Source organism: Conger conger, chromosome 5 (genome assembly GCF_963514075.1).
Source record: "Conger conger chromosome 5, fConCon1.1, whole genome shotgun sequence".
NCBI classification, from domain to species: Eukaryota; Metazoa; Chordata; class Actinopteri; order Anguilliformes; family Congridae; genus Conger; species Conger conger.
The window spans coordinates 28,520,395-28,546,406 of record NC_083764.1 but is presented as its reverse complement, the minus strand read 5'-3'; the positions used below and the strand labels follow the sequence as shown (position 1 = coordinate 28,546,406).

The 26,012-nt window shown below is 40.9% G+C and overlaps 1 protein-coding gene across 1 annotated transcript; it reads left to right on the top strand.

Moving 5' to 3' along the window:
- The first annotated feature begins 24,437 nt into the window (after window positions 1-24,437).
- Window positions 24,438-25,195, top strand: LOC133128842 (general transcription factor II-I repeat domain-containing protein 2A-like). The gene is given in 2 exon segments (XM_061242648.1): window positions 24,438-24,501; window positions 24,504-25,195. Coding segments are annotated over 2 exon segments (756 nt in total).
- Window positions 25,196-26,012: the final 817 nt, after the last annotated feature.

The following is a 26,012-nucleotide window of genomic DNA, read 5'->3' as shown; positions in this document are numbered from 1 at the left end:
TGACAGCTTTGTGTAAAGTGTAGGCATCTTCCCCAGACAACCATTCTGTAAATTTCTTGTCAGACAACCTATGTCCTGCTGTTTCCAGCAAACCCCTTTGCAATCGTTCTTTCCCACCATAAGAGCCTGGATTTTCTGGTGAATAATATACAGCCTTCAGACACTTCTCCGCATTCATCTTTACAGCTAATGTAACAATAACACAAGATATAAAAAGCATTTTTTTTATGAAGCCACAAAACACATATACATGCTGCTATTTACCATTCTTTAGCATTCAGTTTATATTTTTTAAAAGCCCAGCTTCATCTTCAATTTCTCCAGCATTGCATATCTGCCTGTTTTATTCAGTTCAAAAAAGTTAAATATAGCTGTGTGTGCCTGCATGATAGCTGGCTACCTTCACTGTCAATCAATGCCAGCTAATGCAGTTCATGTTATTTATTTGCGTAAAAATGTATTTATATTCAAATACATATTACAAATTAAGTATTCCGATTCTAGCAGACATTGTAATGGACACCCACGATGGCACGTTTTTTGTAAAATATTTTTTAAGGCTGTAAGTTACTGATCATGATCTGCTAAAAACACAGACTGTGGGTAAAACAGATTAAATCCACATCTTCCCAATGGTAAAAAAAACAAAACAAAACCAGACCTTTTGATTGTATTACTTGAGTCCTTCAGAAACGTTGTTGGCAACTAATGTTACCTAATAAACACCAGATGCTCATCTGTGGCCATATAACTTAGGGAAACATTGGGTAGATAACTTTACAAACATGAAATGTTGAATCCGATGTTGCCAGTTGTAAAACTAGTTAGCTTGTTAGTTTTAGTGGTAACGTTACAAAATTAAATTCTAATGGGACATCATTTTGATGACACTCAATTCATTTAAACAATTGTGAAACATGAGTTGAAGATTTAGAGTGAGGTATGCATTTTTGGAAGTGAACCTTAAGGTTTTGCTCTATGCATATGTTTTAGCAAATGCTTCTGTAGTTAAAAGAACATTACAAATATTGTGGGCGTTGGGCCAAAGCAATTGAGAAAAATGAAAACATTTATATTTTATTGCTTGTTCGCTTGTGTATTTGGTGTCTGGTTGACGCTGCTGCAAAACGATAATAATAATAAAGAAAAGATTCTAAACATTTTTTCATCTAAACTTTTATGTTGCACAAGCACTTTTACACAAAACCCACTTTTTCAAACATGTTTAAAAAACACAAAGATCTTCACTTGCCCCTCACAGAGACCTTTACTTTTAAAAAAGAAAAATTTCCATTAAAATAAAATGTTCAGATGAAAAAAACCCAGAAGCAGAAGGGGTGGGAGGGGGCGGGTCATAACTCGGAAATAATGTCATCAATCGTCTATCAAAATAGATTTCCAGGTACTGAATCTGACAGGTACACTACTGTTGCATCCATTTTTTATATATGTGTGTTGAATTTGTTGTGTTTGTGAAGTGGAACATATTTAAATGTATTCCCAAGTACATTTAATACATTTATCCGTCTAATTACATCTATACCATATACGCAAGTCCAGTACCCAATTATCAGTCATCCAAAGAACGGTGGTAATAGTCAGGATATATAACCTTCTTCACCCATTTTTCCCTAAATATGGTAATGGCTGCAATAATATTTAGTTGACACAATTATGTTTCACAGAATAAAAAAATAATTCCAGAATAGGGAGGGGATTTAGGACCACAAGGCGAGACTGCCACTCAGTATTTACCAGAAACACCTGCAAATTTAGAGCCGCAAAAACCCGCTTGGCACGCTTTTAATCCGAGAGGTGCCGAACCATGGAGCAGCCAGAGTGCTCTGCGTAATTAGCACAAGCCCATTGATTCAGAGATAATGAGAGGTAATTAATTAACACTATGCTAATTTTTTCACAAAACTTTTCACTTAAACTTTTTCATTCTCTACAGTTTCATAAAGTTCTTTTTTTTTAGAATAAGGGGGAGGGAGTAAATGAGCTGGTTCGTATTTTCATTGTGTGAGATTCTCCAATAATTAATTTGTGTTGCAGACCTCAGACAAACTCAAATACAAACACAAATATATCTACTGAAATCTGGATGTGATTATTATACAAAGCAAAAATGCATCCGAGGTATCCCTTGTGGTCAACTTTGATTCCATTGTGCATGATATTCTTTCAATAATCCCTCTGTGTCTGTGACATGGTACTTTCCATCCACCAAGTAATCAGATTATTTTCATTTCTTTCAAACTAAGAGACATGTGTCTTGCAGTGACAGAAATCAAGCATTGCCTATTATCCATAATGGAAATCTATAAAATGATCAATAGAACGTAAAAAAACAAGATTATTTCCTTGCAGGCAATATGTGCTTATTTCACTCATGTCATATTCATATTAGTTGAATATGTGTGCATGTAAACATAGCCACTGTCACAATAACTCATATCGTTTTTGCAAGCCCTTAAAAAAAGAAGTGCCTGCTCAGTTGAGCCGTGATATTCTGATTGATTAGGCTTTATGTCTAACCAGTCTATTGGTTAGACATCATGTCGAGAATGTGCATGATTAGAAGACATTTGTGAAGCAAGCTCATGAACCCAAATATTAAATCAATGCAGTTTATGCCTTATAAGGTCACTCATTCAAATACACTCAACGAGCACTTTATTAGGAACATTTTTACTTTATTACACCTACTTATTCATGCAATTATCTTATCAGCCAATTGTGTGGCTGCAGTGCAATGAATACAATCATGTAGATACGGGTCAGGAACTTCAGTTAATCTCAGAAACTGCTGGGATTTTCATGCACAAGAGTTTGCAAGGAATTGTGCAAAAAAACACAAAAACATCCAGTGTGCCTCAGTTTTGCAGACAGAAACGCCTTGTTAATGAAAGATGTCAGAGGAGAATGACCAGACTGGTCAAAGCTAACAGGAACGTGACAGTAATGCAAATAACCACACATTACAACAGTGGTATACAGAAGAGCATCTCTGAACACACAGCGCTTCATGACTCTATGTGGATAGGTTACAGAAGTAGAAGTCTAAAACATAAATAGAATACTTAATAAAGTGCACAGTGAGTGTATATAGGCCTAGTGAAGCAAAAATGTGTGTGTCATTGTCATAGTCATTGTTATAATTTAACATTAAATTAATTGTGTTATGTGTGATATACATGTTTTTATTTATTTTTTTTATCTTAAAGGAACCTCCTCTGGTGTGAGTGCATGTGCATTCATATGCATGCTTGTACATTTGCATCTGTGTGTGTGTCAGTGTATGCATGACCATTTTACATTTTATCATTTGTTGATGTTGCCCCAGAAAATGATTCTGTTTGAATGTCAATTGATTTTGAGGCTTCCGTAAAGATTATTATCTCCCATTTATCTTGCATATTTTTCTGTTCACAAAAGCATTGGTCATGCCAACACTTTTTCAGGTTTTTATCTATTATATGTACTGGAATGTGCCATTTACCAGTGGCTGACCAAAAAATTGATGTTTCCTTAAATCTTTTCTTAACTAATTTGCCTCATAGAGGGTATTCCTTCAAGGGAGCAGTAGGAGGTGGAAAAAGTATTCATGACGGATGTAGTCACATCAGAAAAGGCAGAGCTACATCTAAAAACACTTAAAACATGACGCTATGTAGAGACACCAAAACATCAGAAATGAATTAAATATTCGGTAGCTATTATATGTTTGCATTGGTTGGCACTTCCATTCAAAGCAACAAATTTTGAACCTTACTATCTCGTTTCAAAACCAATCTGAATGCCATTTCACAGGTCTACTTGGAATGGAAACGGGCTCGCCAACTACTGATATTGCTATGCTGCACCATTTCTGTGGTATGGATACCCTTTAAAAATTAGAAAAAAACATTTAGTTTTTCACGTAACTATAACTCAATTGAAATCAAATGAATCCTGATACAAACTCATTGGACCTCATTTAGCAAACGTGAGCGGAACGAAATCCATTTGCACAAATAATGTAGGATTTATCAAAGTTTTTGGAACGAGTAGTCTCAGCTGTTCGTATTGTGTGCGGAAATGAAAGTGCACGGTTGTAAAGCTGGTTCTGTGCTTTTATTATTCCATTCATTTATATTTTATTTAGATTTTGAGTGGCAAAATTATTTTCATAGGCCAATTATATAATTATTCATACAAACAATAACGGTGAGTTCAAGTTCAAACATCATGGTATAGTGGCATGGCATGTGGCTGATGCGCTTCATTTGTTCATGCATTTAGTTTTTTGCCTCAGATTTCATTTCAGAGGTTGACACAAACTGTTTTTCGCAGTTGGAAGGTGGTAATTTGGTCATACCAATATTACATTACATTACATTACAAGGCATTTGGGGGCGACATGGCTCAGGCAGTAAGAGGCAGTCGGAGGGTTGCCGGTTCGATCCCCCGCCCCCCATCGGTGTGTGAGTGTGTGTATGAATGGGTGAATGGAGAAGCATCAATTGTACAGCGCTTTGGATAAAGGCGCTATATAAATGCCTGCCATTTAAAGGCATTTAGCTGACACTCTAATATGGAGCGATGTACAATGAAGTGCAGATCAAACATAGGAACAAGTGAGAAGAGGACCAGAGAGGACAGTACGGTTCTGAGTCCTAGCGTGACCATACAGATAAAATCAGAATCCTTGAAGAAAACATCAACTTACAAACTAGCATACCACGGTTGGCAGCTAGAATACTCCAAGTACAATAATACAATAGCTAATACAAAACACAAAAATATCTATATCTAACAAAATAAGTCCCATTATAGTCTATGGCATATACCAGGCTAATCATGGTGGTGAGGTAGGGAGGGAAAGGTGCAGCCAGAAGAGATGAGTCTTCAGTCTGTGTTTGAAGCCAGTGGAGATTGCTGAGCAGGGGGGTGACATGTGAATGTCTGGGAACATTGAATAGCAGGCAGGGTGCAGAATTCTGGACAAGTTGTAGGGGTCTGATGGAAGATGCTGGAAGGCCATCCAGCAGAGAAATGCAATAGTCCAGGCAGGACAGGACCTTTGCTTGGACAAGGTGAGTAGAGTCACTGCATGCCTGGGTCACCGTCGCGATGTTCTCGGAGAAGGACAGCCTGTTGTCCATCACCACTCCAAGGTTTCTTGCACTAGGGGATGAGGTCACTGTGGTATCCCCTAGTGAGATGGAAAAATTGGAGAAGGGAGAGGTTAGAGCAGGGATGAAGATTACCTCCGTTTTACCTGGGTTGAGCTTTAAATAGTGGTTGCCAGCTCTGGATGTCTCTCAGGCAGGCGGAGATACGGGTAGAGACCTGTGTGTCCAATGCAGGGAAGGAGAGAAAGAGTTGGGTGTCATCGGCATAACAATGATATGAGATGCCATGAGCAGAGGTAACAGGGCCAAGGGATATTGATATTTTTGAAACAGAATAAACAACCAATAACGGCGAGTTATTCAAGTTTCAAGTTTATTATAAGAAAACATCATGGCATAGAAGATGTTAAGTGCTAAAATAAGTTTTATATATATTTTCATGTTCACAAAGAGAAGTGACAAAGTAGCTGTTGCACACACAGTCATATAATGATAAAAAAATTAATCTGATCATGTGTAGGTTACACAGTATTTTTTCTCTGCCATCTCTTTAAATTGCCTGAAATTGATTTCCGTGGTCCTTATAAGGTATTTTATGGTAATTATAAATTCTGAAAAAAAGCTGTGTCCACTCCTGTTTCATAAATCCGGTGATGAATCCAATCACACATTCAGAAATATACGTGCTTTTTCACATTTTACGACTGTCCATTTTATTAAATTTGAATTAGACCTAAAAATGTTACATTTCGACGATGATTTGTCCATAGACTTAACATGGCAAGACACAATGCTAACATAAATGAGGCTAATCTTAAGTTTTGAATGGACTATTATGTTTAGCAACGTTAACGCATGCAGGTAACATTCCATACCACACTGATAGTAGCTTCAGCCAGTCTCACTCATTGTCCAAAGTAGCAAGCAAGCAATCCATTTCTGATAACGTGTTAGATACAGTAAAGCAAGCCAAAAAGAGACCAGCTAGGTTGACATACATAAACAGAAAACTTCAGAAGAAAAATCGGCAGCTATGTCAGTTTATTAGGCTAGTCATACACACCAACAAAGTGAGTTCACTAGGTCAGCCAGCTAGCTCCAGCTACATGGAAAAATAGCAGTGACAGTGTTAGCTAATGCCAACTGTTAACTAGTACTTTGTAGTCTACCTTCCTAGCTAGCTGAGCGGCTGATTTGGGATATTTCACATTGCATATGATATGAGAGTGTAAGGCAGAAATGATTAAAATCTGGCATTGTCGCTGGCTGTAAAGTAATTTGACCCTAGGAGCATACACCATTAGCCCCCATCGTCTCCGCACCCATACGGGCAGGAGCCTGTGGGGGAAGACTCAGGCATCTGTTTTCTTGAGAAGCTACCCCCTCTTGTCTCATTTTCTAATCAGGCCTCCAGCTGTAAAACTCTTTACGACAGGGGGCAACATCCTTTACGGCACAGGAAGGTTTCAGGAAGCATGGCCTGTTGGGCCCAGACTATTCTCTTGGACTCCCCTTCCTTACTCCCTCCCTCTCACATCTCCCTCATTCCTCAGTTTCCCTGAAAGTATGCATAAAGCATTGGATGTTTCATGACAAAGTCAGTTTAGATAATATTCATGTTTGGTATTATTCTGATTGTTTCAGTGCGACTGGTGCAATGGTTTCATTTCTGCAACAGCAAACCTTGGACATCATAACCAACCAGGAACCAAGGAAAAACTGTGTGGAGCTCTGCCCCAGTGAAAGCCATGTGCCTCAACCCCCCTGCGTTTCCTGGGGAGGCCTGGCTCCAAATTCCAAATGGTTATAAAATGCCAGATGGTTCATTGGTTAATTACAGACCCATTTTTAGGGTCAAGAACAAAGGCCTGGATTTTGGATTTAAGGACACCAATCAGGGAGAATGCAATCAGACTCCCGTTGCACACCGTGCACGTAATTTCTATGTACAGGGTGTCTGTAGCCAGACTCCTGTATGTACTGTAGCTTTTATTACCAGGTATAACTTTTAAGACTCCGTAATTTGGTTTCCTTTCTAATGCTCTTTTCCTTTCTATACAGACATAGTAAACATGAATCATTAAGAGTTTTGGAGAAACCAGCTGTAGTCATATCTCGCTCTGCCCATGTCTTGTCCTTGACAGTCTACACAGTTCAAGACGCCTCCCCCCGCCAGCTGGCTGCTTTATTAAACGCCGGTTACATATGGGTCACTGTGTAATTCTAGCACAATTTAGCCGTTAATCAGTTTGAAACTATACAGGGTAAATATCATACTTTAATACGGATATATTGATACACTTTTCAAAAGTTTTGGAGGAACCAGCCCGCTGACTAAAGTGGAGTCTGATTTTGATTATGTTCTGTGAATTTTCCCCTACACCTTCAGCCCTCGCTAAATTCCATCGTTGGGTTAGCTTGGGGTTTTACAAGAGAACATGCAATATCGCAAGCAAGATAACATGCTGTACCAAAATTAGTTGTATTGACCCCAAAACGTATTTTAAATTTTAGAAATCAATCGACAGAGGAGAATGTAAGCTTTCTAATGATACTTTAGTTATCTCTCTACTCCACATATCAAAGAAGTTTAATTGTGAGTGCCACCAAATCATGTTTTTTAGAAAAAAAGATTTGTTGTGAGAGTGAGGCTGGGAGACTACTGACACTGGGCTAACAAAACTCTAGAACTATAACTTGTCATGTTATGTATAAACCCTTTAAAACTGCTAATACAGGCTGATGTTAGGGCTAATCGATTTAATTTCCTGCCTTTTGAGGCTTTCAGCAAATGCAATAATTTAATTTTATTAAAAATAAAGTATAGTGAAAACTATAGTGAAACATGTGCAATTGAAATGTGAGTTTTTGCTTTTTGAGATTACTTTTCTACATTACAAAAAAACAACAACAATACAATAGCTGACAATGCATTTTTGAGGAATTAAGTACAACCATTGCCATTATGAGATTGTAACTGCCCTTTTCTGTTCCATAGCTACTTCTAAAATGTGTGCCATGTGAGACACCAGACATGTCACAGTTCACAGCCCTCAAAACATTCAAAACATTACTTCAATAAAAACATAATTAAGGGAAATGTACACAGAGAGCACTGAGTAAGAGGTGGTCAAAGCACTTAATTCTCCTCAAGACACATCTGAAGCACTGCCCTTGCACGTCTATTCCTCTGCCCTTAATAGGAGGCGATAGCCAAATGAAACTCGTGACTAGTGTTGGGAAACCCCAGAGAATCTCTAACACATAGAGATTACCAGTAAAATGCATTTTAATTTAAATTAATTAGGAGGGATTGGGGTGTGAAAGTGTTTCTCATGTCTAAGTGCAAGAACATGAGGCATAGCCTCAAAACGTCCAGGACTTGACCTCCAGGACTTCACGTGTCTGTTCTTGACATGTCTTCACTAAACCGTCCAATTGTGCATGCTATCCTCTTCTCGGGGCAGTTTTTTTTTTTGCAGTCTCTCTTACAGTCTCTCTTGCTTTTTTATATCTTGGCATGCATATCCTAAATCTAAATACTCTCTAATCCTTTGGTAGGCAAGAGCCCTTCCACTAATCTCCTGGAATTCCCAGAAACAGCCGCGCAGGCCAACACAGGATTCACACTAAAAAGGTCACATGGCAAATCTGCAGAGAAATGAAACCTCTGACTTTGTCTTTTTCTTTTGCCAGCCTGTCTCCTTTGTCAGTGCTGTCTTGTGCTCATTCTAAAGATTGTGAGGTGAGATAAGGGACAATGGAGCCTTCAGGCTGCTGATTCCGTCCATGTTTACCTTATGTCCCTATCTATCTTGACTGTCCTGCTGGAAAGTATCCTTGCCTCTCCTTGCACCTCTGGTTCACCGGGAGAAACTTGTGGATCCTCTTCCCCTCTGTAACCCCTTGGGGGCCACCCTGTTAATGGATCATCTCCTGTGACATGCTTTGAGGATTGCCACCAGGAAAGAGTTTGTTTGATATGTGACCGGAAGTCATTTTAAGGTTCTGAGGTGCGGGGAAGGGAGAGATGGCACAGTGGTCTGCTGTTCCTGCCACCTCCGGGAGCCCTGCTCCCTCCTGATTCAGGTCATGCTTTTTCTCATTACCACCGGCCACCGGGGGCGGGCTTCCTCCGTGAGATTAATGAGCATTGCACATATCCGTAATTAAGTCTTTGTTTATCAAAACAACAAGTTATATTAGGAGCAGGAAATTTGTGGTAATTATTCATAATCCTAACAATTCAAGTGCAGCCACCTCATTTGCCTGTGTAATTCCGCTTTTTAATTTCTCGCATATATTTGCATGTTAATTTGGCCTGGCAGCAGCAGGCTGGGCTTCTTGTTTTTCCCGTGTGATGTCTCTCACAGGGCGAGGCTGGGCCGGGTGGAAATCTGGCTGGCTGTGATGATAAATTATGATTTTATTTTTGTCTTGTTTGTTTCCTGATGAAACCACTTCTGGTTAATCTTCTGGTATTGGCCCTATTGGTTGCTGTCTCAGTTTCCTGAAAATGGGCATGTGATACAAATACATGCATCAGGGGCAAAAATTCCACACGTAAGATTGTCAAGGAACATACTACTTACGTGTGATGGTCAGAGGCACATACTACATGCACATGATTGTCAGAACACAAATACTACTCATGCCTGACATGTATTGAATCAGTTGGCTGCCTTACTGACAATAAGTGGTAACCCGTAGTTGCCCGTGGGGTAGCTGTAACCCTGTACAGCAGTAACCTGAGGGGTCCAGGCCAATAAAGCACACCCTACCATGTTTGGGCATAGCCAACCATGGGCCTTATTACCATATACATAGCTACTCCTGCCAAATGGCTGAAGCTATACATGAATTGTGGGTTGATAAGTACTTGGATAAGAGACCTCTTGGGAAAACACATTTTCAGCTGGAAGTGGTGTTGGTAGGCCAGTCGAGTGTGGTCTTCCAACCTCCTGACTCACTGTGGTCATTAAAGTACCTATAGCACTTTTCACAAGAAGTTCAGTTTCCAAACTGGCATTCTTGTCCTGGGAACCTAATCATCCACACATTTAATTGCCTCAGATATTTCCTCCCTCTCCACCAAAGCCAAAAAACTGTGGGTGTTTTTTGCCACAAAATGATGACTACACATCAGAGAGATGGGCCTTTCATGTTAGTAGTGGTGAGTTTACTCCCTCGCAGGGAAGCACTTTGTAATCATGAGATGAAATCGTGATGCAATTCATTATTACTGCATTACACTACATTATAATCACTTGGCAGAGTCTCTTATAGAGAATGAAGTGCAGTAGTGGAAAAGAGCTATCAGTATTAAAGCTGGGGTAGCTTTTGGTAATATTTGGTGAATTTTCTTCACATTCTGACAGCTAGCAATAAACCAACTGCTCTGGGTGAAAAAATCAGATATCTTTGATTGTCCCAGGACAGATTTTCAGGGACTTCCATTTTTCATCACTCCCTGTAACTGACATTCAATGAAAACATCTCTCAGCCAGGAGGCGACCTTACCTACCTATCAAAATTCTGGCGCGTGTCCTCTTGAGAGGCTGACTGGAGAGATTCTGCCCAGATTTTGCTCGCACGCAAAGATCGCCTACCCCAGCTTTAAATAATTAATAATCAACTGGGTTCCATCCCTCTGGTTTGTCAGTCATAGTAAATGTTTTAAAGTTTAAATACAAACTGTGAGATATACACTCACTGAGCACTTTATTAGGAACATTTTCACTTTATTACACCTACTTATTAATGTGATTATCAAATCAGCCAATTGTGTGGCAGCCGTGCTATGCATACAATCATGTAGATACAAGTCAGGAGCTTCAGTTAATGTTCACATCAACCATCAGAATTGGGAAAATATGTGATCTAAGTGACTTTGACCTAAAATGACTGCTGATCTTCTGGGATTTTCACAGATTTTTCCAATATTTTCCAACTGTCCAGCCTTGGAATGGAGGGACTATGTATAAAAAAAAAGTAGGTAGGGAGCCACAGTGGCGCAACAGGCTAAGATGCAGTGGACTTGCGGTTTCAGTTTGTTGCAGGGGAGGGACTTGGCGCTGCTCCAGGGCAGGGACTTGGCAGGGCAGAAAAAGAAATAAAGTCTGTAATTCCTACCCCAATATGGATGTAAATACCCTCAAATTAAAGGTAACAGTCTTAAGTATAAAGTTTAACATCATTATTTCAAATCCAATGTGCATGAGTACTACAACAGAAATTGTAGCACTGTCCAAATACTTACGGACTGCACTGTATATACTTTTTTTTTTAAAGATATTTTTTAGGCCTTTTTTCAGCTTTATTGGACAGTATAGTATAGAGAGACAGGAAGAATGGGAGCGAGAGAGAGGGGAAGACATGCGACAAATGTCAGACGGTCGGATTCGAACCGCCGACGTCGCGGCTCGCAATGAGCATGCGGTCAGTGCTCTACAGGCTGCGCCACCGAGACACCCCTGCACTGTATATACTTAAGCACACATACGCACCTCAGAATGGAACAGAGGAAATGGTAGCCGCATCATCATTGACATGGCGTTGACATTCAAAGCGTTTACTCGAGGGCCTGTAATAATCGCTCACTGGTTCTGCATTGCGAACTATGAAAATTGAATTCTTTCATCCCTGACTGAATATTAATGTGCGAAATGAGTTGGCAGAGGCTCAAAAAGGGAGACACAATCAGGTGAATGACACATGTAAATGCTTGAGATCCAACCTCTTTTTTAATCTCAGCATTACTATCACTTTACAGTGGGCCTTTTCCCCTACAGACACAAATGTTAGAATGTGTGGGGCTGACAGTGGATTAGGGTGTAATCGAGATGTTTTGGATCTCTTAGGACTAGCGTTAAAACTTGGTGCTAATGAATTAAATAATGAACTTTGCTGATTACTTGAGTAGAAGTGAGCCCTGGGCAATTCCTATGTGTATTTCGAAATATCATTCAAAACTGGCACATTGTATTTTTAAGTGAACAGGTGGGGAGGTAAGTTGTGTGGCAACTGGTAGATACTGAACTGAAAGACAGGCCTGCTGAGAGATGATTGATTGTTCTTATTGATCCATTAAATTAACAAGCAAGGTAATGTGTGTGAATACTTTTACAAAGCTTGTACATGATGTATTATGTTGTTTTCTTGTAGTTCTTGAATACATGAATTTACAGAACACACATCCATTTACAAAAAAAGTAAGTGAATGGTAACTATTGTGACAATTACAATCAAGACAGGCAAAACTTCCATTTCATTTTGAGAATTTGCATGACCAAGTTTAATGTTATATAGCTTGCTAACTTACCTACTGTCAATGCTTAGACACAGCTAGTGTATTGTAACAGTGTCCAGCAATAGTGAAGGTGATATTTGGACTGTAATAACGCATTGTTATTTTTATTCAGGAAACGTGCAAATGTTTCTCATTTACACTGAACAAATCAATAATTGTTGGAATTGTCTGATTACCAATCTAAAATTGTGTAGTACAGAAAAAATTACATCTTTCATAACAATTATGGAGCTCAGTGCATGGATAAAAAGTGCTGTAATTTCTCTAAGGTGAAACCAACATGGTATAAAAATACCCTTTCTGAGAATCTGCACATTTGATTACTGTTTAATTACAATTCTAAAACAGTTGTCAAACGACTGAATAGACCTGACTAATCAGTTGAGACGGCAACTGTCCATTGGTCCCCTAAAATGGAGGGACTACGTATAAAAATGGATTCCATTCCTACATGGATCACCCGATATGGCTGTAAATACCCTCAAGTTAAAGATAACAGTCTGCACATCAACTGCATATTCATTGTTTAATTTCAAATCCAAAGTTATGGAGTACTTATGGACTGCGATGTAGTCCCCCCCATTTCACGACATCATAGTTTTTGGGACATATTAAGGTTATGTAAAATAGTCATGTTTACTGCTTTGTCACATATCTTCTCTGGTGATGTTTTTCCTGGTATTCTGTCGTTTTCCTTTTTCAGTGGTTAGTTGCCTTAAGTCCTGTTCAGAATATGAAATGTATGTACAATTGGATTCAGATTGAGACGGGTGCGTGGGGGTTGGACCCAAAATGCACGACTCAGAAACAATGGTTAGATAAAGTCCCGTCAGGGCTTTATTCGGGACAAATCCCAGGAGCATAGTCAAAACAAACAAAGTCCATACACGTAGATCCAGCCAAACAAACACTAAACAAACAAAAAGCACAGTGCCGAGGGAAGAGGCAAACTCGTAGTCGGTAGACGTGCAGGAAGGTCCGGTAGCAGGAGAGCTGTCAGCGGGGCAGAAGTACAGGCGGACGGCAGGCAGAGTCGTAGTCGAGGGCGATGCGGAAGTCGAAACCATGAAACAATCAGCGAGGCAAAGGTACAAAAACGGTAGGTGAAGACGTGGTCAAAAAACAAACGATGGTCAACGAAACAGAAATCAATCAACAATGGTCGGTAAAACAGGCTTGGATCTTAACGTGAATCAATCAGTAATAATGCTCAAGCGTTGCATTAAAAACAAGAGGCAGACAATTTCGCAATGAACAGTAGCGCGGCTGGGATATAAATGCAGGTGTAGACAGGTGTAGACAATTAGTTTGAGCGCAGCAAGGAAATAGAAAGCAGGTGCGATGGATGACAATTCTAACAAGGTAATTAGTAATCGTTAGTAATAAACCTATCCTGCCCTAGCATTAGTAAATTAGTAAATGATATGCACAAGAAACGTAAGATAACATGAACACATGATTAGTTTGTTAGTTCTACCCAATCCTGATCTAGCGTTAGTAGTTTTAGTAAATAGACAAATAGAAACAATTAGGGTGTGAATGACAGAAAGCGAGAGAGAGAAAGGCGGAACGCAAGGTTTGCGGAAAGACATGTAAAAGTGTATGTTTAAACAGTGACCAGTCCGTGTAACAATAAACATAAATCAAAACATAACACTTAAACGAACTAAGACGCTAACCACTGAACATAACAAGGTAAAATAATCGTAACGAAACATAACTAGACAACATGACGAACCTAGACTAACATAATACATGATAAGACAATACGAGACTAAGACAAAATGAATAAACATAAAACATGGCAAGACAGACCTGAAACGTGACACAGATTAAACTAATGACTTAGCCAGTCAGAATGTTCCAGTTTTGGCTTTGAAAACTTCTTTTTTGCTTTTGTAGTCTGTTTAAGATCATTGTCTTGCTACAGGATGAAGAACTGTCCAGTGAGTTTGGAGGCCTTTGGTTAAATTTAGCAGATAAGCTTCACATTTACACCATCAATGAAGACATTACATTAATGGCATTTGGCAGACGCTCTTATCCAGAGCGATGTACAGTTGATTAGACTAAGCAGGAGACAATCCTCCCCTGGAGCAATGCAGGGTTAAGGGCCTTGCTCAAGGGCCAAACGGCTGTGCGGATCTTATTGTGGCTAGATGGAACCACCGACCTTGTGGGTCCCAGTCATGTACCTTAACCACTACGCTACAGGCCGCCCATAAGACAAGTGAGCCAGTAGCGCGGGACATGCATGTGGCAGCAGTACATGCCTAAACCATAAAAGCCCTACCACAATGTGTTAAAGATGAGGGGGGTGTTTTGGTCCTCGCAGTTCCTTTTAGTCTTCACAGTTTGCTCTTGCTATAACTCTGATACAAGTCAACCTTGGTCTCATGTGACCACAATACCTTTTTCTCTAACTCTATTTATGCCCCGTAAGTACAAACCTGTAACCTGGGCATCCTGTTTTTGTAAAAAGTAAGGTTCTGTAGTTTTGTCTCTTCTGTGCACCATAGTCACTCTCTGTATTAGAGCATCTGCAAAATGTGGAAATGTAATATACCAAAAAATGAAATTAAACTCATATTGTCATACCTGATCAATACTCATAATGTTGCTCAAAGTGTCATAAAACATTTATAAAGTAAATTGATGTAATAAATCAACAAATAAAGCAATAACTTACGTAATATTTTACATGTAACAGGTTACAAGTTACTGATTACTAAAAACACCCTAACTAGCGAATAGGTTAGGTTAATGTGCATTCTGGTATCTGGTTTGCTGACGCGCGTATTAATCATTTCTGGCGGCCTATAAAGGCTGCAGTAACTACGTACAAGGAATGCCTTACCTGTGTGGGGTTCTTGTTCCTTCCTGTTCCTGTCTGACCTCAAGGTATGTAGCAGTTTGCGCTGTTACTTGCAGCCACGTAATGTTCCATGTAAGCCTGATAAGAATTTTTATTGTAGGTCGCCATAGACGAAGTGGTGAAGCTTGAGATATGCATGTGCATAGCCTGTTGAGGTATTTATTTGAATCGTTATCTTGTTACGGTATGAGTAGGAAAGCATTTAGCTTCCAAGGTAATGTCATAGTTAAAATGTGCTAAAATATTGCGTTTACAAGAACACCACACTGCATGTCCATCCATCCATCCATCCATCCATTATCTTAACCCGCTTATCCTGAACAGGATCGCAGGGGGGCTGGAGCCTATCCCAGCATACATTGGGCGAAAGGCAGGAATACACCCTGGACAGGTCGCCAGTCCATCGCAGGGCACACACACCATTCACTCACACACTCATACCTATGGACAATTTAGACTCTCCAATCAGCCTAACCTGCATGTCTTTGGACTGTGGGAGGAAACCGGAGTACCCGGAGGAAACCCACGCAGACACGGGGAGAACATGCAAACTCCACACAGAGAGGCCCCGGCCGACGGGGATTCGAACCCAGGACCTCCTTGCTGTGAGGCGGCAGTGCTACCCACTGCACCATCCGTGCCGCCCCACACTGCATGTGCACTAACAAATATTTTCTGCCATTATAGAACATTGCTAGCTGCTGTTTTGCCAACATTAGTCATTTGCGTTTATTGCTTAGTCTCATTAAAGAGCTAAGGAACGTGGATAGCGGGGCTCCAGTTCTATGAATACGCTGGTAACTGGCTACGTGAAGCTCCGACCGTTTGTAGTTTTTAAACCTTTTCCCTGGGGTTCCATATTTATTTGGATTTCTAATATCCTTACTACTGACAAACCAACTGTTGATCGCTTTGGGGTGGCTTACTGTTTACGTTGCCATGCGTGGTTTGGGATCTGGGTTGGTGTGGGGGTCGCTGTGGCACCGTCGGAAGTGGTGCCTTTCATTTCACTGCATGTTATAGCGTGTGTGTGTAGAAGTAGAATATTTGTGATTCACTGTGTCTGTATCTCACCGCTTTACAGTGCATGTGTGTGTCTGCTGGCACCTTTACGAGCGAGTGACGTTCCGGTTCCACTTCTGGTACGTCCTCCACCCTCCACGGACCCGTACCCGCATGCACCCAGTAGCGCCCCTAGCGGTGGGGAAGACCTACCGGCTAATTTTGTATTTTTGGGTATTCTGTGGGTTTTTATATGGGTTTTTCTATGTTTTTAGGATGGTGATGAATTAACTGTTTATTGAATCCACGTCTCTGCTTGTTAATTTAGTTGAATGTACCTATGTGGGGATTGATCACCAATCCTCAGTTCTTACAAACTATTTATTTGGGAGTAATTCCCAAGGTGGCGTAAACAGGTGGTGTAATGCCTGGTCACATACATAATTGGTAACTTATTACATTACCTAGTGGGTAAAATTGCTTAAACAAATACAGAATATGAAGCTATACACAGTACCATGGAGTCAACCTCCTAGAGTTAAATTAACAGTTGATGTTTTACTGTGTAGGCTACGTACAAATATACATATGTCACACTGAATGGTAAAACACACTACACTTTAATATTATTTTAAATTCTTTAACCCCTTGAGACTTCTTGAAAAAGAAAATGGTTACTAGTCATCTCTACACCAATGGGACAATTGTCTATTGTCAGCTCCATGCAGGCTGCTTTTAGTAATCTTAAACTGGTTTTAAGCTCTGATAAAATGAAAGGTATGCATTTCCCCAGATCAGCTCACAGCCTGCTGCTGCCAACTTCTCCACCTCTTTTGGAGTCTCCAAATGTCCTTTTTGGAAAGCTGCCTAGGCATAGCTTAAAAAAATATGCAGAATGCTCATTTGTTTATGTTGTCATCAAATTCGAAAGGGAATTTGTCGCTGTGGCTCCATTGTTTCTAACCGCATTAGCCACAGACACAATCTGTATCCATTCAAAAACAGTGAGATCTTTTCAGTGAGAATAAAAGCTTCCTCTTTTGTTTGGGCTTCTGTAACTTTGCTTTAGTCATATTTAGAGTAGTTCTGACAAAAAAAAGCCCCAAAAGGGTTACCTTTCAGAGACTTTGTCTGTAGTCAAAATGGTTCAAGAATAGTATCATGATGGATATTTTCACGTGTCATGTTAGTCTAGTCTCACCACGTTTTTATGTTTCATGTCATGTTATGTTTCATGTTTAGTTGTTACGATTTAATGTTAGTCTTGCCATGTCATGTTATATAGTTTATTGTCATTGCAAACTTGTTATGTCACAATTTATGTTCCATGTTATGTTGTACTGTTCATTGATTTAGCATACACTTTTTCATGTCTTTCTGCAAACCTTGCATTCCTGCTTTCTCTCTCTCCCTTTCTGTCACTCACACCCTAATTGTTTCAATTTCCCTTGTCTATTTACTAACCTACTAATGCTAGATCAGGATTGGGTAATACTAACATTCTAATCATGTGTTCATGTTACCTTACATTTCTTGTGCATGTCATTTACTAATTTACTAATGCTAGGGCAGGATAGGTTTATTACTAACGATTACTAATTACCTTGTTAACCTGTCAATCCTCCACACCTGATTTCCATTCTCTTGCTGCTCTCAAACTAATTGTCTACACCTGTCTACACCTGCATATAAGCTCAGTTTCATGTCATGTCTGTGTGAAGCCGGGCAAAGGAGCTCGAAGTGACGATCAAGACCATCAAGACGGAATTGGGCCTCTGTTTGGAAGGGAAAAGTAGACATCTCGTTCGGTTGGACTGATTAAAAAGTTAACTGTTGGCAACAATGCAATCTGACGATGAAGGTGGAGGGGATTGGGGAAAAACCAAGAAGAAAGATAGGAAAAGAAAGGATAGGAACAATTTATCTCAGGAGAGAGAGGGAAGAGAATACCGGAGTGAGGAAACAAAAAAAGCAAGAAGTGAGATGAGTCAGAGTGAGGAGTATAAAGTCATATTTAAACTTAGGGAGGGACAAGCAGCTTTCAATTCATTTAACCCCATTGAGTTGACCAAGGCGTTGAAGGCAGGGATGGGTGAAATCCTCCACGCTAAAATTCTTGTAGACGGCAAATTGCTGGTGTTCTGTAAATCGGCAGCTCAGTTGGCCAAAGCCATGGAACTAAAGGCGATTGGGAAAAAAGGAGTGGAAGCGATTGTCCCGGGGCACAAACCTGGCATGAAAGGAGTGATCTATGGAGTCTATCTAAAACTAGCAATGGAAGACTTAGTGAGAGACGTCCAAGGGGCCAAAGTTAGTGAAGCTGTAAGATTCAAAATAACAATAGACGGAAATAGACAAGAGTCTATGACAGTTTTGTTAACATTTCAAGAGGAGGTTCTGCCTGAGAGAGTAACACTAGGATATGTGGTGTATAAAGTACAACCATACAGGAGACCTCCTCTGAGGTGTACAAATGTCAGAGATATGGGCACATAGCAGCAGCGTGTAGGGGAGCGCTAAGATGTGGAAAATGTGGAGGTGAGCATCTATTTGCAGAACGTAAGGAAACCGTAGTGAAATGTGGAAGCTGTGGAGGGGGACATATAGCTGGAAGCCGGCTATGTGGTCAATATGAACGGGCTATGAAGGTGCAGCAATATAAAAAAAGTAACAAGGAGGTATCTTATGCTGAAGCAGTGAAAAGGGTTGCAGATACGGAAAGGGGAGTGGTAAGAGATGGGAGAGAAGGACAGGGGAGGCAGACTCCAAGAGGTTTTGATGATTCAGTGATTGTGGACAAATTTGAATTTTTAGCATTCATAGTGGAAGTAGTGTGGGCAACTAAACATGCAAAAAACTAATCGGATGTGGTAAAGGTAGTAGTTGAAGCTGCAAGTGAATTCCTGAAATTTGAGCAAGTGGAACCGGCTAACCTTCATACATACTTATTTTCTAAAGAAAGAAGGGAAGAAAGCAATAGAGGAAGAAGAGTGGACAGGAGTGAAGACGGATAATTATGTTTTATCTATTGCAATGGAATGCCCGTAGCCTGATAGCGAATGGTCAAGAGATGAAGAGATTTGTGGATAAATTTAGGGATAAACTGGAGGTAATATGTATACAAGAGACATGGTTAAAACCTTGTTTGGATTTTGTTATTCCAGGGTATGAGTGTTTGCGTAAGGATCGAAAGGAAAAAGTAGGAGGGGATTGTGCAGTGTTTGTGAGAGAAGGGGTTCAATATAGACGGGTTGATATACAGGCAGCTCTTGAATGTGTGGTGCTGGAGATATGGTATTTAGGGGGAAGGATGTCTTTAATTAATTTGTATAATCCTTGTCGTCAGCTGAGTATGAAAGAATTAGATGAGATAATGGATCAGGTTCGGCTTCCAGTTGTATGGGTTGGGGATTTTAATGCACACAATCCACTGTGGGGTAGTGAGTCCCTGGATAGTAATGGTATAATTATAGAGGAGTTCTTGGATAAGCACTGTTTGGTAGTTTTGAATGATGGTAGGTCGACTAGGTTCCAGTTAGGTAGGGATATTGTGTCATGCATTGACTTAACTTTTGTGTCAGCTGATTTGGCAAGAAATGGAAAGTGGGATTTGTTGGAAAGGAATACAATGGGTAGTGATCATATTCCTATTCTAAGTCGGTTTGGTAGAGATTTGAGAAAGGAGTTGGTAGACATGCCAAACAGGATGGATTTCTCTAAAGCCCCGGACACACCAAACCGATGGTCGGCCGTCGGACGTTGGTGGCGCCCTGTCGGCCGAGTCTTTCCGGTGTGTCCCACACGCCGACACTCCGTCGGCGTCTTTTGGAGGGCTCCGACGCCGATTCAACAGAGCCGTCGGACGTCGGTGAGAGCTCTCTCATCAACGGCTCCGGGGGGTCCGACGGCCGACCGTCGGTTTGGGCTTAAAGCTAATTGGGAGAAGTTCAGAGAGCAGTGTTCAATATTTATGGGAGAGGTCAATAGTGAGGGTAGCTTGGATGAGTGGATTAGATCCTTTTGCTGTGCAGTAAGAAGGGCAGCTGACATGTCAATTCCAGAGAAGGAAAGACCTAAGAGGAAGAAAATAGTGCCTTGGTGGAACGAAGCATGTGATGAGGCAGTGCGGGCCCGAAATAAGGCCTATAGAAAACTGAGGAGGACTCCAGTTGAAGCATGTGTAGTAGAATATAAGAGGTTGAGGGCAGAAGCAAGGAAAGCCATAAAGTCTGCTAAAAGAGAAAGCTGGAGGAACTTCTGTGGAACAATAGGGCCAGAAACCTCTATCACGCAAGTCTGGAGGGTAGTACATCGTACGGCAGGAATATATAGAAAGGTGTCCATGCCTGTCCTAATGGAGGAAGGTAGGGAAGCAGTAAGTAATGGTGAGAAAGCAAATTTGTGTGCTAAAACATTTCAAGAAGTGCACAGTTCAAGTAACATTGGGGAGGAAAGCTTATTAAGAAGGAAGGAGTCAATGTATTATTTACTATGGATGAATTGAAGCGAGCAATTAGATCAGGAAGGAATACTACTCCAGGAAGGGATGGATTAGGATATGAGCTTTTTAAACATGGAGGAGAGGACACTAGAGGATATGTTATCAATGCTCAATAAGGTGTGGGAACTTGGAGAACTTCCGGCTGAATGGAAACATGCTGTAGTGGTTCCGATATTGAAACCAGGGAAAGCAGCTGCTAGTCCTGGATCGTATCGTCCTATTGCACTTACGGCTGTGATATGCAAGATAATGGAAAGAATGGTAACTGACAGGCTTGTGCATATGCTAGAAAAGAAAGGATATTTTTCTCCATATCAGAGTGGGTTTAGAGTAGGACGATCAACTATGGACTCAGTTTTAATGTTGGATATGGAAGTGAAGAAAGCCCTTATGAATAAGGAGGCAGTGGTTAGTGTATTTCTAGATATCGAAAAGGCATATGATTCATTATGGAAAGAAGGGCTTATGATTAAATTGTATGATGCAGGTGTACGTGGGAGGATCCTAAATTGGATTCAGAATTTTCTGAGATCCCGTACTATGCAAGTGAAAGTGGGAGGGGTGCTATCTGAGAGTGTTGAAATTGACAATGGGATGCCTCAAGGGAATTAGTAGTGTAATTAGTCCAGTCCAGTCCAGTCCTCTTTAATATTATGATCAATGATATTTTCAGTGAGGTGGGGGAAGGAGTAGGGAGGTCTTTATTTGCAGATGATGGAGCAATATGGAAGCGATTCCGAAATGTGGAATATTTATTTAAACAAATGCAGGCTGCCCTTGATAAAGTTAAAATCTGGGCTGATAAATGGGGCTTTAAAATTTCTGTTACAAAATCAAAGTATATGGTCTTTGGTAGGAAGAGGAAAATAAATAATCAACACTTGATTTTAAATGATACCCCAGTAGAAAGGGTAAGGGAGTTTAAATTCCTAGGAATATGGCTTGATGAAAGGTTGACATGGAAAGTACACATAAAGAAGACAGTGTCAAAATGTAAGAAGGTCATCAACATTATGAGGTGTTTGTCGGGTTGTTCTTGGGGAGCAGATAGATGCACAATGGTGATGATATATCAGGCAATGATACGGTCAGTTCTGGATTATGGATGTTTGGTTTATGGGTCTGCAACTGCAACAATTTTGAGGAAGCTGGATGTAATACAGGCAAAAGCCTTGAGGTTGTGTTCCGGGGCATTTCGCACCACTCCAATCCCAGCGCTGCTGGTGGAAATGGGGGAGGCTCCGTTGAGACTGCGACGAATCAAACTAGCGCTACATTACTGGATTAAATTGAGAGGATTCGGAACATCCCTTCCTACAAACTCATTGTTGACTGAATATTGGGAATTCGCAGGTAGAGATGGTAGGATAAAGAAAGGCAGTTTTGTAAATTCAGTAAGGGGGTGGGCAGAGAACTTAGGAGTTGAAAGAGTAGAAGTGGAGGCCCGTATTTTTTGGCCAGCAGTGCCCCGCTGGTTATGGCCTGAGCCCAACATAGACTTAAGACTTCTGGAAATATTGCAGAAGGAAGATGCTGGAGATCCAGTATTAGTAGTAGGAAAACATTTGAAAGAGAAGTGGGCCTCTCATATTCAGGTGTATACTGATGGATCTAGAGACCCTGTTAGCAGAAGAGTATGGTTTGGTATGTGTGTTCCTCAAATCCAGATCTACCAGGGAAGGAGATTGCCAGATGGGATATCAATATATTCAGCTGAATTAATTGCTCTACTGTGGGCAGTGTGGTGGATGGAGGAAGTGAGTCCCAGAAAAGCAGTTTTGTGCTCTGATTCAGCAGCAGCCCTGGTAGCTCTGGAGGGAGGAGGAACTAGTGCTAGACCAAATATTAGCCAGGAAATAATGCTAGGAGTCTATAGGTTAGAGAGAAGGTGTAGGGTAGGATTTTTATGGGTTCCATCTCATGTAGGAGTTGAGGGCAACGAGGGAGCAGATAGAGCGGCAAAAGATAGTCTGACAAGGGAAAGAGTGGATGTTGAGGTGTCATTTGGATTAGAAGAATGCAAAAGCATGGTCAACCAGTGGCAGAGGGAATGGGAGGAGGAGAGAAGAGGGAGGCATCTGTATAATATACAGTCATCAGTCACAGTGAGGAGTAGGGGGCGGATGAGTAGGGCAGATGAAATAAAACTGACCAGATTAAGGCTGGGGCATTGTGGAATAGGGAGTGGACTGGCATTAGTAGGCAAGCATATAAATGGTAATTATGAAGAGTGTAGGGTATTGGAAACAGTCCTCCATGTGATGCTGCAGTGTCCACTTTATGCTGAGGAAAGAAGATAACTTTTTGTGGAGTCAGCAAAATTGGGAGTTGAGACTTTCTCATTGAAAACAATACTAGGAGAATCAAAACACCAGAGTCAGATTGCAAGAAAGGTTATAGACTTTCTTAACGCTACGGGCCTGTATCCGAGGATATAGATCATATATATAGTTTTCTTTTGGTTTTGTTTTGTGGTCTAATGTTTGACCGGTGGGAGGCAGCAATGCACTGACCGTGCCTAGTCTGCTGGAAATCAAAAGAAGAAGAAGAAGAAGAAGAATGTCTGTGTGAAATTGTTAGCCTCCTGTTTGTCAGTGCATCGCTTGAGCAGTTACCAAGCCATTGTCTACCCGTTACGATCCAAGCCTGTTTACCGGCCAAAGATTATTGACTTCTGTTTTGTTGACCATTGCCTGCTTGTACCACGTCTTTGCCTGCTGTTTTTGTACTTTTGCCCCGCGGAGCAGACTTCAGTCTTGACTCTTGCGCCGTCATCGACCCTGAGCCTGCCTACCGCCCGCCTGTACTTCTGCCCCGCTGACAGCTTTCCTGCCTACCGGACTTCCCGCATGGTGTACCGACTACGAGACTGCCTTCTCCCTCGGTACTGCGCTTTGGTTTTCTGGCTGGATATTTACGTGTATGAACATTGCTTGTTTTTGACGACGCTCCCTGGATATTCCCCAATTAAAGCCCTGACGGGACTTTACTACACTACGGTTTCTGAGTCGTGCATTTTGGGTCCAAACCCCCCACGCACCCGTCTCAGATATCATTTTCAAGGGTGATATGGAAGGGGTTAAATCTGCTTATGTAGACCTCGGTCCTGTTTTTACAATGGGTACCTATGGGAAAGTTTCTTGCAATGTACTATTACTCCAGTCCTTATTGGGTTTACAGGAGTAGCTGAATAGCCTAGATCAGGGGTGTCAAATGTACGGCCTGCGGGCCAAAACCGGCCCACCAGATAATTCAAACCGGCCCGCGAGATGAATTTGCAAAGTGCAAAAATTACATAGAAGACATTGCTGTTCTGGCCATTTGTTGATAGATTAAAACAAATATAATTTTCATTTTTTGTATTGCCAAACATCGGCAATTTTTATTAATTACTTTTGACAGGAACAAAATATTTTGTTTTTTGTCTGTACAGTGTTCTAGACTTTTAAAAGCACTGTACGACAGACATAAACAATTTTACAAAAAATAGTCACTGATTCCTAATTTGTCCACTGAGTTGCACTGTTTTTGTAAGAGTGGTTCCATCTGGTTCCATAAATGGCAATTATCGGCCTTATCGTTATTAAGAACTTGCCGTCAAAATTACCTTCTGTGGCACCCTCATTACCCAAAATGTCTTTGTCAAAAAAGAGAAAAGTAGACACAGAGTGTAAAGTTTTCCAAGAAAAATGGACAACTTATTATTCACAGAGGTGAATATGAAACCTGTGTGCTTGTTGTGTACAAAACAAGTTTCAGTGCTCAAGGAATATAACATTCGGCGCCACTATGAGACTCATCATGGCGAAAAATACAACAGCTTGCAAGGACAACTGAGAAGAGAGAAGATAAATGAATTGTTAGCGGGTCTGAAGAAACGGCAATCTGTTTTTACCCGTAGCCGAGAGGTCAGTGATGCAGCAGTGAAAGCTAGCTACGTTATTGCTAGCGAAATAGCGTTAGCATCAAAGCCATATTGTGAGGTTGAGTTCGTGAAAACATGCATTCTGAAGGCTGCAGAAATTGTGTGCCCTGAGAAGCGACAGGCTTTTACCAACATTAGCCTGACGAGGAACACTGTGGCAGATAGGATTTCAGATCTTTCGTCAGATGTGGAAGGCCAAATGAAGCACGCAGTCAAGTCATTTGTTGCATTTTCGGTAGCAATTGATGAGAGCACTGACATTACAGATGTTGCTCAACTGGCCATATTCATTTGTGGTGTTGATGAGACTTTGACAGTCACCGTCACCGAGTTCCTTGAGTTGGTGCCGTTCACGGACACCACAACAGCGGATTACATTTTCAGCTCTCTCATTGGAGCGCTGGACAGGGTCGGAGTGGACTGGTCAATGATCGGGAAAAAAGCAGGTGTTGTGACAAAATTCTGAGAGAAAGTTCAGGCCGCAAATGGAGGACAAGATTTTTGGAAATTTCACTGTATTTTGCACCAAGAAGCGTTGTGTTGCAAGTTGTCAAATTTCATCCGAGCCAGAGGTCTGAATCACTGTCAGTTTGACAGCCTTCTCAGTAATAAAGACATTACCTATGGCTTGCCATACCACACTGAAGTAAGTTGCCGTGCTGAAGCGTTTCTTTGATCTACGAGAGGAAATTGGACAGTTCATGGAGAAAAAAGGCAAACAAGTGATTGAATTTCAATGCCCAAAATGGCTTCAGGACCTTTCATTTATGGTGGATATTACAGAGCACTTGAATAATCTGAACAAAATGTTGCAGGGCCGCAAAAAAGTTGTCGCACAGTATTATGACAGCATACGCGCATTCAAGTTGAAGCTGTCTCAGTGGGAGACGCAACTGTCATGTGGTGACACTGCTCATTTCCCTCGTCTAAGCGATGTGCGTGCAACCAGAGTTAATGCTGACATGAATCGGTACAAAGACAAGATTACGGGATTGCTGCGGGAGTTTGAGCAACGGTTTTCAGGTCTTCGGTGAACTTGAGACAGAATTTGCAGTTTTTCTCTCGCCATTCACAGCCAAGGCTTCTAATCTGCCCGTTGACATCCAACTTGAAATAATTGACTTGCAGTGTGATTCAGATATGAAGGACAAATTTGCCTCAGTTGGCTTGGACACAATGGCTTGGACACATTTTATCAGTATCTCTTGCCAGGGTACCCCAAATTAACAGCCCTGGCTGCAAGAGTTGTGTGCATGTTTGGGACTACCTACCTTTGTGAACAA